We start from the raw sequence: 15,911 nt of genomic DNA on the forward strand, positions 1-15,911 counted from the left end.
TTTTAATTTCAACCTTTAGGTTTTCAGATTTTACAAATCAATCTATAAGTTTTCAATAAAATAAACCCTTAAGTTTCTAATTTTTGAATATTAGTACCAATACTAATTAAGAAAAAAAAATATAAACATTATTATTATTAATCTTATATATATTATCTCATATTAGTTTCATTTCCTATTCAAAATATTTAATATCTAAACATTTTAGAACTTTCAAATTAACATCTGTTATATTGGATTTGCATGTTCATATTTTTTTTTGGAGGGAGAAGAAGGATATTTAAAAAAAAATGGAGACCGAGTAGCCTATTCGGTCTCCCCTTTGTGGGATTTTTTGTGGCCGTGTTCACAAAAAGCTAGAAATAACAGGAAGACCGAATTCCCAATTTGGTCCAGAAAAAAAGTAAAATTTGGAGACTGAATTGGGAATTCGGTCGTTATAGTTTTTGTAAAATAAAAAAAAAAGTAATCAGGCTGCTTTGCTGAAATTAATTTAATTAATTATGGTTTATAAAAAAAAAATTCTTCTTTACCCACCGAACATTTTGTTCTTTTCTATTTCTTTTTTTAAACTTGCAAAATATAAAACTAGAAAGAAGAGACTTCTATTCTCCAGGCCTGATTGATCCGAGGTTATTTTTCAGAATAAATAATAATTGCCGTATTTTTCATAAAAAGAAAGGAACAAGCAAGGAAAAAGAGAAACCGTCTATTATATGCGTAAATAAAATAAATGTTTTTTGTCTTGCTAAAAATTTTCAATTTATTTTTATTTATCTTCAGAACTTATTCATATAAAATAGAAAAATAACAGTGTTTGTTTTCTATTGGAATAAGAGATCATTTTTTTTTTTAGTTCTCTACGTAGCAAAAATTTAGTTAGCTATAATTTCAATACAACATTCGAAGTTATAATTTGAGATTTATTGGAAGAACGCAACAATAGATTGTGTTAACAAACCCAAATTAATTAACAAACAGATTCATCCAAGAAATCGAATTCTTCAGAGATGCATACAATTGAGAAGATTTTTTTTTATTTAAGGAATATAAAATATCAAGTTAAACCTTCAGAAAATATATTGGACAAATTTTCAAATTCATGAAGAGCAGGATTTCAATCGTTCCAAACCATTTTTGTGCACAAAAATGATAAAAAAAATTAAATTATCATCAAAGTTATAGTTTGATTGTCAGGTTTTAATTAGAGTTGAATGTTCATATTCAATTCTAAACTCAGTTTTTTTAAAAAAGAAAATGAATGGAGTTTTAAATAGCAGTTCTTGAAGGTCCAAAATTTCAAATCCACTATAAAATTCATGCAATCCGCATTAAGATTTGTGCCTACAGCTTCAATAAGTATACTGTTAACTTTAATATTATGCACGAATTTTAAAAACGGATCAAACAAACGTAAACTCTATTAGACTCAAATTTAAGTCCGATGTCCACCGGATCCAAATTGGTTCCTTAATCTTTATTTGTATAAATCGTTGTGACGACTGACGACCTTCGATAAAACTGTAACTTTGCACTCCATTTTCTTTTTATTAAAAATTATAATAGATACAATGTCTACACATTAAAAAAAATAAAAAAAAATAAAAAACCGTTGTCCAGTTGTTTTTATATGTGTCTACTTGTTTGATAGTTGTATACTTGTATGTCTGCAAATACAAATAAATTGGTCACACATCAGATTAGAATTGTTTATGATATCTCCAAATAACTGGATAACTTTTATTAAATGACGGGTAGAATAAGTAAAAAGTTCAACAGAAGCAGAAGGTGTCTTTATGTAATAAATGATATCAACAAGTGGATAACAATATAACATCGCCTTCAAAGCGGATCCGCATCCTCCCAGGTACCTGACTCAACACGACAGACGACAGTACTATTTGTGCTTTGAGATTCGTGCCAAGTTAACAAGAATAATTTTGAGCCGTTCGATTCAATTATACTCAATCCAGTAACCTGAGGGTATGTGAATTCCTTAGGCCCTGTTCGGCAGTAATCCCGAAAGTACTATTCACGTGGGAAAAAAAATTCACTCATACTGATTTTTTTTCTCCCACGTAAACAGTAAAATCCAGTTCAAAATTTTCAATTCCTATACCCATTCATATTCTCTACTGGGCAGCCAAACAGGCCCTAAGGGCGTGTTCATTTGTCACGGGATTACACGGGATGGGAACTCACTTTTGAAAAAGTGGAAACCCACAAGCATGGGTACGCATATGATTGATTATGAGAATGTGCTAAAATGAGTGTTCGGTTGTACCGTAGAATTAATTGTCGGAAATCTTGATTTATTATTAAAATACATGTATCTATTTCAATTTCTTATCTATTGAGAAAAAAAAATGGTGACTTTTCTGTTTATTTTGTTCTAATTGAAACAATAGGTAGGTAACTTTATTTTTTAATTAGCAACAAATAGTTAAATAATATTGTGCGATAATAGTGTTTGTGCATTTCTCAATCAATTAATTCTTTAACTTTTTGTCTTATTGACATTTTAATGAGCAATTCTAATTAACAATAAAAATAACAGCATATTTAATGCTACATCAAATAAGAGAAGAAATTGTAGGACATTAAATTTAGCATGTTATAATTTAATGTACTTTTGTAATGTATTTTCATATTATTTATAATGTTCAATGCAAATAGCATTTGTTTTTTTTTCATAACTAAGTACCAGTAGCTCGAACTGTATTATTTATAATATTTAATGCAAATAACAGTACTTCACTAGTATAGGTATGAACTGGTACAAACCTTTTGTCAAGAGCATGTAGTTGCATAAATTCATTCAAAATTTTAAAAATTACATAAGAACAATCATACAAATGCAACATTAAATTTCTGGAGTTTAAAACAACAACCATCACCATATATTTGCATACCGGTACGAACTGGTACATACCAAAAAAAAATTTTAATTACCAAAGCTCAATCATACAATAGCTAGGTGAAAATTACATAAAGTTTTACCTATATATTGTTGGCCTCATTCTATCATACAAGTTAACTTGAAAGCAACATTGACCTAATTTCATAATAAGTTGCTATTGCACAACATTTAAGTCAAAAACAGATTGTATAACAAATATGTGGTTTTAGTGAAATGATATTCATATAAGTACTCACTAAAGTTTATAATATTTTTTTTTTTTTTTTGAGAAACTTGGTTTAATCACAACAGCCAATATAATTCTCAATAACATAATAACATTTTTGATTAATTTCAGTCACAACAGCCAACAGAAGAAGAAAAAAAAAGAAAAAGAAAAAAAGGGAAATAAAATTAAAATCTTCTTACCTACCAGTACCAACACTTCTAACTTGCTAGTACCAAGACTAATCTTTATCAAAATTGAAATAGACTGAAAATAAATTATTAATAATGTAATTAAATAAAATAGATTAAATATTAACATAATGTTGCTCATTAATAATTATTTTATAAAATATAAACATTACATATTAATTATTACTTATTATTTTATAAAATATATATTTCTAAACATTTATAAAAAAAATAAACATTAAACATAAGTGGTAACTAATTTTGAAAATATATTTTAGATGAATTTTGTGTAAATATAATAACTTAACACATGAGGTAGATCTATCGAATTTAAAATATGTGATTAAAAAGAAAAAAGAAAAAATCTGTCCGGATTGATCAATATAATGTATCCCACAATTGAAAACAACATAAGAAGAATTGTGCTTATATATATCAAGATGTGTACATATGAAATTGAAAATATTCTCTCTGAAGGACAAAGTGTGGGGTCCAACCAAGAGAGAAGAATGGGAAAAAAAAAATTTGGTCTGATATGCGCAGGATACTTTTGGGGAAAAAACGTGGAGAAGGGAAAGAAAAAAGTCTTTCGAACGGGTCTCGAGATAAATTGATGGGTTCTTCCAAAACCTATCAATTTCCACCAAATTAAAAGCATGTCCTAAAAGCACAACTGCACAAGCACGTGTATTTGTACTACAAATCTGTTCCGACTTCCGACAGCCGCATATCCTATTCAATCAAAATTCAATCCGAATGAAATTTATTTTAAAAAAAAAATGTTCGTTTAATTATTGTAGAAAGAAAATTAAATTATTGTATTCATATCACTAAATTTATTAGATCCTTTCTTTTTTTTTCTAAAGTATGTTACAAGAATATTAATCGGATATCCTTTCTGACGCTTTACTATTTAATAAATTAAAATAATTTTATTAAAAAGTTAAACAAAAATAATATATTTAGCACAAAAATATTTCAACAAATTTTCATAAAATTGTAAAAATATCGATATTTAAGTAGCAATAAAGAGGTTTAGTGAATCAAAATAAATTTAATTGCAAATCTAATCCTATATTTTTGACAATAATAACATCACGATGAAAATAAAAAATATAGCATACACTCTAAAATCTAAAATTTCTTATAATATTTTATATAACGCAACCAACTGAATAAAAATTTATCTTCGTATATTCTCACATGTTATTTATCTACAAGTTTTTGAAAATTAAATTCTGCAATTTTAAGTTCATATAATTCCATTATTCCATGCTACTTGAGCATGTCCTACGTATTCTTTTTCCTTTTTTCTTTTTTCTTTTGATCTTGTGCATTACAGTCTTGAATTGGATTGATTCTAATCAAACGGTCCGGATTTAAACTTAAATGGCTGAGGTAACACAATGGATCCGGACTCTCACCCATACCCCGGAGTTCTTGTGTAAGACTATACTTGTAGCAGTAGTCAGTGGCGGAACTGGGGGGTGCAAGGGGAGGCCAGGCACCCCCCCATAAAATAAAAAATTACAGTAGATATATGGAAGGATTAGGACCCGTGACACCTCCCAAGTTCACAATTTAATGTTAAGTAACCATTTAGCCCCATCAAAAAAAATAATTTGCTTGTTATAAAGCCCAATAATTCATAGTCCAATATCATTAAAATGTATTTTCTGAAGTTGCCGTGGGAGAGAGAGAAATGGAGACTGCCGTGGCACTCCCCAAATTTTCATCCTGGTTCCGCCCCTGATAGTAGTAGTATCCATAAAATTCACCCTCATAATTAGGTCACTCCTCATCAGTCATCATCACTACTATAAAGACTGATAGTTTTATACTTTTATTCAATGGAACAAAGAGGCGGCTAGCCCTAAATGTTGCATGAATTATGATTTTACCTTCATGTCCCCTTCCCTCCCACCACACCAAAACAAAAGAAAATGGAGTGCACTTACAAAGTAACAAGTCTTAGCGTGTGAAAGCTTGACACTTGAAAAGTTGAAATTTATGAAAATGGATGTGTCTCTACATAGAGTGGGAAGTGGCACGGCGGAGCCAGCTCTGTCACGGGACGGCATGGTTACGGCACGTGTTATTGTTCCGTACCATGACTCATGTGTCCTGTTTGCATGCCGTGACTAGCTTGTAGAAAATTTGACACAGCACGTCATGTCATGTGAAAGATAGAGTCACGACACAGCATGTAATCACGGGAGTCACGTGTAATTAGAATCGTTAGGTCTTAATCAAATGGTGAATCTTGAATAAACTAACTTAAATTATGAAAAAATAGTTAAACGTGATAAACGCGACCAGTTACGTTTGGACACGACACGCGAGCATTCGCGTGCTGTGACCACCCCACGTGAGTATTCGCGTGTTGTGACCACCCAACGACATTTTAGTCACGGCACGAGTCACTGTTTACTTGACCATGGCACGAGACCAAAGTTACGGCATGCTACTCATGTCACGTCACGACACGATTTTTCCACTATCTCTACCTAACCATCAGATCAGAATCCTAACCGATCCTGTTCTCTAAAAATAAAAAATTAAAAAAAAGGTTGATAAATCCGTTCAACGTTCGTGCCAATACGGATCTATCGAAATTCTCTCTAAAATTGAGTTACTACGATGCGAATTCGGGGAAAGAGGTTGCTCATTTCTACTGTGCATTTTCTTATCCTAGTTTTTATAACATTTTATGACTTTAACATATAGGGAACAGTAACTTTTGTTTTGAACCAAGCAAGTAAATATGTTCAAATAACATTATTACATATATATATACACATCAATAGACGAGACAAAAGTTGCATCGTTTCAATAGCATTATCGGCCGATTACAAGGATTACCAACTTCTCAAGGCAGCATAGTATGAGAAAACATACAGCATGCTGGATATAACTCGTCAAAATGCAATGCAAAGTCGGTCAAATATAGCATGATCCTAACTATAAATTCCTCCAGGAGAAAAAAAAAACAAGAAAAACATAGACGAATTGTGCCCTCTCAAGTGGGGAATCATTTTTTTGCCAATCTCTTAGCTGCACTGAAAAACAGTGCCTTACCAATAAGGCCGGAATGAAACCCGCAAACAACGGCCACTGTACCACCAATCGCAATCAATCTCCAATCAATACCCCCTCTTTGATCGACCTCTTTCCTCCCACAATTCCCTATACCACCACTCTCTCCTCTTGTACCATTACTGCTATCCTGATTCAATACAGCTACAGTCTCTTTAGGTGGCATCTTAGTGGTGATTTGGGCTAACAAGGCGCAACGAGAGAGGGGACTACCATTGCAGATTTCTGTCTTGCGCGCAAGTTGATATGCACGCATTCCAGCGTGCAGCTTTTTGACTGCACCCCACATACCATGACGCACCCCTAGTTTAGCGACATCTTTTGGGATACCCATGTCTTCATAGTGAATTAGGGTTACTTCACAGGCCGAGAGCTGTCCATCTTTCTTTCGCGATTCAACTGGGTAGAAATTATTATATTTTAGTTTAAGTGAAGCGTATAATTTTTTTTTATTCAGAAAAGGAAGGAAATAGATGATTTTAATGATCAAATTGATTTAATACCAGCCCTGATTCGCCAACTAGAAAAGTACAGTCCAACCCTTCTTGGCCTCTCTCTCTCAGGCAAAGAAGGATAGGGAACTCCCTGCAGTTTAACAATTCCTAAAATGTCAGGCAATTTACCAGTGCATACAGTTGGTTCAATCGCATAATAGATGGTCACCCAACTTAGCTATGCCCTCTTTTCCTTATTTTCTTATTTTGCTATTACTACTTTTTAGGACATAATAGTATGATAGCTAGGCAACTAGTTTATGTTTTAACCTATATGTTCTCATTTATCAATTTTGGGGTGGAGGAAATTATTGATGGTTTAGGTATTTGTGAGATTTTATTATTCCCAAGTTTGAGATGGCACACTAGGAACTTTAGAAACTTAATGGCACCTTTGTAATGCAATAGAATGCCTTTCCATCATCCCAAATTCGTCGGCCAATAATGTATTCCCGGTCACTGCAGAAGAAAGGGAACTAAAAGAAGTCCCAAGAAAGATCAAATAAGTAAAGATATAGAAAAGAATCAGTTATAAATACTTTATACTTATAGTGAATATTTACTGCTCACGTCAGCATACCAAATGATGCTGGTCAAAAAAATTATTATTATTATTTTTTCATATTCGCTGATGTAATATTTTACTCGTGCTATTCGTCTAATTAACAAATGCAATAGCTGCAATCATGAATTCCCATTGGGACAAGTCAGCACCGGTTAAACAACTAGTCTCTTTAGACAAATTCCATGGTAAACAACTGGTGACTTCAACTTTCTGTAAACTCCAAAACAATGGTGCCCTAAATTCAGGAATCAGGTCAACCTAAATCTAATCAAATTGCTAGCAGGACAAAAAATAAGCTGATGTATAAATTCTTTGATTGATTCAACTAAATGCGAGTTCATTGCTAAATGACCAAATAAATGTTGGTTCTGGATACATACTAAATTTTGTTCACTCCTATATATTGGATTAACAAAAATAATTAGCATGCTATATATTAATTGGATGATTATTAAGTTATAACAACAGTGCAAATGGTTTGGCAAGACCCAAAAACTATCCACCAGCTAACAAATTGGTACCAGATCTGCCAGTTAACCCAGCTTTCTTATTTTTTTGAAGGAAGTAGCCTAAGATACCAATTTAGTTGTGAAACAACCAGGTTCACAGCTCACAAAAGCATATATATATATATATATATATAGAGTTAGGCTGGGGTGCTATGGATAGCATAGTGGCCTCTATGCTACGGCTCAATATTCGAGTTTTCAAAATCTAAACGGTCGATCCGAACCGTTCATCTTATTCTCCATATTAATATCTGCTTGGAGACCAAATTTTATAATTTTCTGAATTTTTTTACTATTTATTAAGCCACTTTGAAAATCGCTAATCCAACGGTTTTACTGTTTTGTGCAGCCACCGTTGGATCAACAATTTTGTAAAATACTTAATAAATAGTAAAAAAATTCAGAAAAATGTAAAATTTGGTCTCCAAGCAGATATTAATATGGAGAATAAGATGAACGGTTCGGATCGACCGTTTGGATTTTGAAAACTCAAATATTGAGCCGTAGCATAGAGGCCACTATGCTATCCATAGCACCCCAGCCTAACTCTATATATATATATAGCAAAGAAAAAGCCCAAAACTGTAAAGTGCCTAGTTTCAGTTTTTTCTAAAGTCTAAAGTCTAAACACTTCATTGAAGCTTCTCTAAACTTTGGTAGCTTGTCATACCATTAATAGCCAGCATAGTAATTTTTGTAACATTATTTATGAAAACATATGGTCGCACCTTTTTGATCCATTGAACAATCATGGTCCCATTTTCAGGAAACTCCTCCAAGATCTTGGAGTAGGCAAGCATCGCATCCCACTTGAACCTGAAATCGTCATCCCAGAAGAAATCCTTCACCAACTCAGGTGTTGCATCCTCAAAAACCGTGCGGCTTCTGTATACTATAAGACCATCCTACAAGATATAGGTTTAATTTGCTATCAAGTAGACTTTCAGTGCTTACTTGCACAATTACAGCTTAGCCGAGTGCAACTGAAAAATAAAATAAAATAGTACTTCACTGTACTGTACTATGCCAACTATACAAGCACGTTAACGCCCCAGGCACATGGCACCAGGGGCTTGCTAGATAGATGCTCAGCATATTTTTTTTTCTTTTTTTTGAGATATGCTCCGTATTAAGTTATTTATTTCTAAAAAGACAAAAATATGGTAAAATCATTACATTACTCAGAGGCTATGTACACTGCACAATAGTATTTTCATCAATAGGGGCTAAATTTATAAATTAGTAATGCAATAAGTGAGTAAAATCAGATGGATGGACACAATATAAACCATTAAAACAAATAGCCAATTGGCTCCAAAAAAATTATAGTATAAAGAAACCATAAAGGTACCAAACAATGTAATGTACCTCAGGCTCATAGCGCCAGGCTTGATAGAGCATATTAGAAGTGGTACGCTCCATCTGATTCTGCCAAGCCGTATCCCCCATCTTACCATCCAGTAATTGAATTAGATGGTCTAAGTCTTTTTCAGTTACAATTTCATGCTCGTTTCCAAAATTTCCACTAGTAAAAATATGGGGGAAAAAGGGAAATAAAATTAGTTCAGATAACATTATATTACCTACAAGTGTGCATGTTGTTTTCTTTTTAAAAAGGAAACAAGCAGCGTTGCTACTTTTTTAAGGAAACAATAATAATAACTGAAAGACCATGAAAATCTCTAACCTTAAAATATTACGCTAACTACCATTTTATCTTCTAAGCAAGATTATGATTGAATAAAGATTAAAGCAACTACACCGAGGTTCCCAACTAAATGTCGAGGAACAACATACCTAGCGCTCCCGCCAGCTGTTTCCCCATCTCGAGGCACTGACTGTGGGGCCGACTCGTCAGTGACGCCCCCACTTTTCACCTTGAAATTTGACCACAATCTCTGACAAACCGAAAAAACCGACAGAGCGGTGAAAGCCAGCCAGAGTCGTCGTGCGCCGAACCCAGGCGGAGCGGTCCACGCGAACCGTAGTTTGCTCCGTAGACCGAGGAACACGAGCCCGGTCCACCGTGGTCGCCAAGCCCACCCGATCACAAGCCCGATCATCACCGCCAGCCAGATCGGCACGGCGCACAGCACCACGTCTAGCGCCACCTCCGCCACCGCTGGCCTGCGCACGAAATCCAGGCACCAGGTGTACATCTCCCCCATTGGAGAAAATAGACAGACTCGATTTTCTCACATGTGAGAGATTCGATTGAGAAAAAAATCCTATTTGGATCTTCTTTTTTCGTTTGGTTGGAACTTGGAAGAAGAGGAAAGAGGAGAGAGACAGCTTATGGGAAAAAATATGAAGCAATTTAGAAAACTCGGGTTGTAGGGAAAAAATGGAGCAATCAAGAAAAATCATTTCCACGTCTCCTGATTGGATATCATGAAAGGTTGAGATTGAATCAATCAATATTTACTTCTGCAGCTTTAATTCTATACTGTTCTGATTAGAATGAACGGATCAGATTTCGACAGTAGAGCTGTAATATTCATTTGTATATTGTAGCAGATCCGGTGTAGTGTTATTGATCGGATAACACCAGATGACGGGGTAATGATACAGTGTACTGTGTACAGCAAAAATTAGACATTGTGTGAATAGTTTTTTAGTAGTTGGTGGTAGATCACTGTCTAATGAAGAGACGTGGCAGGCGCTTTTACCCATTTACCGTTACCCGGGCCAAAAGTGTGAATTTTTACTGTTTACTATTCATCACGGAAGAGAGAGCAAGTTGTTAATACACTGTGAATGTTTACTATTGAGTTGATATCATTCTTAATTTTTTTTTTTGTGAAAAATATTTTGTTGCAAGTCTGGTACAAGTAATTTCTCAGGAACTTATATCGTTTTATTTTTTAATAATATATGATACTTTGAACGAGATAATATTCTTTTTTTTTTTTTGCTAATATCGTCTTCAAGATTTATCCTACACACGCTTTTAGTTCAGGGCTTTTTTTTAGTATTGTCGGTTTTTCTCTCCTTTTATTTAGAAAACGTTATTATTCTACTTCTCTGCCATTTTTTTATTTTTAGCAAATGTCTTTTTCCTCCTTCTAGCCTTTTTCCTTTTGACAAAAATTTGAAAGCTCAATTTTTTTTTTTGATATATTCATTGATTCAGAATTAGTTAATGTTCAAAAGATGCAGTTATCGTGTGGATATAAATTGTTATTGAATTAGTACCAAAAATATTATTTTGTAAGTTTTGAAACCGAATAATTAAAGTATAACATTCGATTATGTGGTGATAATATATGATTTTGCACTTTCAAGTTGTGTACATAATAATAGGTGAGAGTATCTAACATTATAGATATTAATAATTAATAATATAGACATAAACATCATTTGAACACTTCACTCTGTAAATATATAATCTAGTAGTATATATATATATTAATAATTTATAACTTTAGTATAAATTATCAAAATGTTTAAACATGATTTTACAAGTGTAAACACTTGACTATATAAGTTTAAACATCAAGAGATTATTTGAGTTTAAATATGAATAACTTTGTAGGTGTTTGTATTTAGTATTTGAGTGTCAACACATGTAGAATAATAAGAATAAACATCTAATGTGAAAGATATTGACCACATGTTACATGGACGCTTGCGCTTTTTTATTGTAATAAAAAAACTATTTTTTATTATTATAAATGATAAAATGATTACAAATATATATTTGAAAGATTGAATTTGTAGAATATAAAATTAAAAAAAAATCATAAAACTTTAAAAGAAATGAACGTATAAAGAAACGAGCGCTTAAAAAAACAGATGTTCTAGAAAAAAAAAATATAATAATAAGCCAAACTTAAACGTGCAGCTTGTGTCGAACTATCAATCGCCGCACAAAAGGAGACAAAGAACAGCCCTTCCCCCATCAAAAGGGGCTAAAGGGCCAAAGACAAAGATTGGCCATATCATCAAATGCCCCTCATTCTAAATTTTCATTCACCTTTTGTCCTTTGCAAACCGATTTTATTTCTGTTTACCAAACGAAAGAGACTCTTTTCTGAAATATCGTCATGAAAGTAGGGCTACAGAGGAATCGAACCAAATCAAATTTACTTTTGAGTTTGAATAATATTAAAATTAAACTGGTTTGATTTGTTTCATAATAAACTTTAATCAAACAAATTAATTATATTTTTTTTTTTCAAATCGGTCAATTGAATCACGAACTACGGATTTTTTTTGTAGCCACCAGTAATTTTCTTCATGCGGAACAAAATTCATGTGGTTTCTTTTGCTTTTTATCTTTCACGAATTCACACTAATGAATTATTGATTAGTCCAAAATTCCTTATTTTTTACACTGCTGAATTGATTAAAATCACGGCATGAACCTAGTCAAATAGAATTAATTTTCATTATTAATTTGTTATGCTGTTGAAATATTTTTATATTATAAGTTACTATTATATTAATAATTTTGAGCTTGATATAAATTTGATTGCTGCATTATTAGAGATTAATAATTGAAGTCATTAGTTGCATTATTAGTATTAGAGATCGACTGTTTGTCCTGTTCTGTATATCATCCCACATTTAATTTTCTCATTATAAATTCATATGTATCGCCAGTCGGGGAAGAATTCATACGGATCCACAAACGAAGTCATTGAACGTAGCATCAAATTGTAAAAATATATTTAAAATTATCTTGGCTACGTAATCATTTGAACGTAGGTAATTTTTGACATGTCAAACGTTTAACAGACGTCAATATCAATCATGCAAGGCGGCCTTCTTTACTTTTCAAGATTTCTCAGTCTTCTTTTTGTAATCTTATTTTATTTTTATTTTTTTGTATTTTAATTATCAATTAGAAAACTGCGTGGATTAATTAGTTGACTAAATAAATAAGATAAAGTGTTTGCTTTCTCATGCATTGTTTTTCAAAAAGATAATCCTTTTAAACTATTTTAACCGTCAAACATGATTTATTTAGAATATATTGTTTTAATAATGATAATAATAGCTAACAAATGACTATCATTTTAGTCGGAAATTATAATGATAGTCAAACAAATTTTAAATTATATCTAATTTGATACCGTACCTATAAAAAAGTTAATAAATAAATAAATATGATTTTAATATTTTTTTTTATGAACAATTTTATGGACAATCATGACAGTCAAATAAATTATGTTATAATCATATTTCATACTCGCTTAAATGTCTAATCTTTGTTGTTTTATTTTTTTTGTTCTTTATTTTAAAAACAGATGTATTTGATATACCTAAGATGAGAAATTTTACAAACTAACCTACCTTTAAAAAAAAATCAAACAAAATATCCTCTGTACATTTCTTTATAAAATGCGCATTTGCTATTTTAATCTTTCTGATCCAAATCAAATATAATGAAATTCCAAATGATTTCAGCAACGATGAATCCTACAGGGCTACAGATATAATTTTTGTTGTTTAAAAACTCATCTGGGTTGGGATATGCTATGAACATTATTCTCCGTAGTTAACTCATAAATGCTGTCACATTGCTCCATGGCATTAAAGTTCAGCCCAGGATTGTAGGCCCACATTAAAAGTCCAAAAGTAAACTTGAATGGGTATAAGATATGGGCCTCAAAAGGAATTGACAAGCTGGGCTGAAGAAACGATTGCTTCAAGTAATGAGATCTTCACTTGTGCTTCCTTGGAAGAAGTTTTATTGATGATTATAGGAGACCGTATCGAAATCGCACCAAACTCAAAAGATTAGATCTTTTTAATGTAACAGTCAATGATGATTTTCTCGATAAACTTTTCTTGGGTTGTCCCATTGTTGAAGAATTGAATCTATACGGTTGTATTTTTAATGTCTCTAGAATTTCTTCTGGTAGACTGAAGAGGTTGGGTCTGTCGCACTGTGACTTCTCAAAGAGGTACACCGCCATTCTTTGAAACTTGCAAATTTGCACTGTGATTTCTCCAAAAATAGATTTTCTTTTCTTACATATGCAATAATTGACTTTTCATCTTGAATTATATATTCTGATGGTGAAAAATGTCACAAGGCTAATTCTCACCTTACCGGATACTGAAGTTGGCCTGGGTACTTTTTCCACGCACTACAGTTGTTAGTGGGCCCGACCTCATCAGCATTCTTTCAAATGTCACCTGGCTAACTCTTACCTTACCGGGTACCCTAGTTAAGGTACAGTTTCCTTGCACTACTAAATTAGTCACTAAAAGTTTAGAATGACAAACCATAACAAATGTTTTTTCCAAAAAATGGAATACTATTAATTGTGTTTATAATTGGTTTGCTAGCGCATATTTTCTTGTTTAACCAGAGACCTTTTTGGTTTGTATTTATTCTTCCTTGGCAACAGATGTCCCCTTGGATTTACCTAGCTAGTAGTCATAATGAACAATTATTAGGATTAGTACCTTTTGATAGAACATTATTAATGCTACTTAATTTGATTTCAAGGGATTATTTGAGAATGGAGTTCCTCGTTGGCCAATATTCAAGAACCTGAAGAGGTTGAAGCTCGGTGGTTGGTGTCTCAATAGCAGTTTCGACTTGGTTGCTTTTTTTCTCCTCCTGCATTTATTAGTGACCCTAGTACTAAATTCAATGAGCCATATTAATTCAAAACTGACATGAGAATTAGGTCATGTATACCAGTAAACTGTATATCACCAAAGCCCCATTTATGACTTGCACTTGGGACTTTGTATCCTCTAAATAATTTATATTCATGCTATTGAAGGTAGAGGAAGTTGATACTGCTACCGATGACAAGTCAAATTGGGAGGAACCGAAAGCTGTTATGTTCCAGCGGGAGCGGCTTGTGAAAGCTATGATCATGAAACAGGGGAAGAGTGATGAATGGGTTCATCAGCTGATAAAAAATCTACGTGCCCATGTGAAGACCATTGGGGAAATTATAATAATCTGAATAGTAAATGTTCGATCTTGATGGTTCTTAATCGAATTAGCTGTTGTCTTATGACTTATGAGTACCGTATATAGTATTTTTGTGATGTTTGCATGGTTTCATGTGCCGTTGATGAGGTTATTGGTTTTGTGTGCTCTTATTACTGTTATTGAATCTGGGTACCCATGGCAAGAAAGGGGGGAGAATTACATATAGTAGTCTGAATTAGTAATCATCCATTTTGACTAAATTAGAATTTTCTTTTACTATTTGTATTGTTTTGTTGTTTTTATGGTTCCAAATACGACATTCGACATAGATGAGTTCGACCAAAAGGGGTGTACGTACTGTCTCATCTGACGTTTGAGGGTGCTGGTATAGATCCACCATTGTGTGATTGATTCAATATCCTTCCACAGAGACCCATAATTTCACCCAAATTGATTTACTGATTAGAGTTCTTTGTTTCTCCGGAGTCCGGACCATGGTTTTATATTGGAGCTTTCATTTACTTGTCATTTCCCTTTTCTGTACTGTACGACCGTTTTGGTTTTTAACATTTAGAAAAATAGTAATTTTTTTTATACCAGAAAAATGACGAAAATTGCCATTTGCCAGTAGGCTAGATTATATTGATAGTAATTAAATTGTTCATAATATTTAATTTACTATTTCAATACACATACTGGGACCAGAATTGCATTAATTAGACCTACTACAATTTAAAACTAGATTGAAATACACATCTGTTTATCCCACTGTGCTAAAAGCTGCTCAGTTTATAAATAAAAAAAAAAAATTATAAGAAAAAGTTATTAATGCATTGAGTCTAGTATATATAATTAAGGGCACTGGAAGTCGTTCAATTTAATTTTAACCTGGTCATGAAATTATCATGACCAATGCAAGTATGTAAAGTTGTAAGCCCAATCATTCGAAAAATAATCATATTTCATCCTCTCTTAAATGTTTAAATGTCTAGTCTATGTTATTGTTTTTTTTTTTTAAATATATATC

At 32.5% G+C, this 15,911-nt stretch overlaps 1 protein-coding gene and 1 long non-coding RNA gene across 2 annotated transcripts; one reads left to right on the forward strand and one right to left on the reverse strand.

Annotated features, from left to right (window-relative positions):
• Nucleotides 1-6,042: 6,042 nt before the first annotated feature.
• On the reverse strand, nt 6,043-10,297 carry LOC144544329 (uncharacterized). The gene is made up of 6 exons (XM_078292807.1): nt 9,778-10,297; nt 9,349-9,505; nt 8,709-8,885; nt 7,299-7,382; nt 6,916-6,997; nt 6,043-6,811 (listed from the first exon to the last, which is right to left on the reverse strand). The coding sequence occupies exons 1-6, from the start codon at nt 10,146-10,148 to the stop codon at nt 6,348-6,350; spliced, it is 1,335 nt and encodes a 444-aa protein (XP_078148933.1). The 5' UTR covers nt 10,149-10,297; the 3' UTR covers nt 6,043-6,347.
• A 3,430-nt stretch (nt 10,298-13,727) lies between these two features.
• On the forward strand, nt 13,728-14,544 carry LOC144544269 (uncharacterized). Its single transcript, XR_013508193.1, has 3 exons — nt 13,728-13,892; nt 14,025-14,164; nt 14,444-14,544. It is a non-coding gene; the product is annotated as an uncharacterized LOC144544269 (long non-coding RNA).
• Nucleotides 14,545-15,911: the final 1,367 nt, after the last annotated feature.

The sequence above is a fragment of the Carex rostrata genome, chromosome 26 (genome assembly GCF_964058835.1).
Source record: "Carex rostrata chromosome 26, lpCarRost1.2, whole genome shotgun sequence".
Taxonomy (NCBI): Eukaryota; Viridiplantae; Streptophyta; class Magnoliopsida; order Poales; family Cyperaceae; genus Carex; species Carex rostrata.

Excerpts from the sequence above, each read along its gene's own strand:
- LOC144544329 (XM_078292807.1), bottom strand. The coding sequence starts at position 10,148 with ATGGGGGAGATGTACACCTGGTGCCTGGATTTCGTGCGCAGGCCAGCG. Across the intron at positions 9,506-9,777 it reads ACAGCTGGCGGGAGCGCTAG|TGGAAATTTTGGAAACGAGC; the intron begins GTATGTTGTTCC and ends TATTTTTACTAG. Across the intron at positions 7,383-8,708 it reads TTGTTCAATGGATCAAAAAG|TTCCCTTTCTTCTGCAGTGA; the intron begins GTGCGACCATAT and ends GACTTCTTTTAG.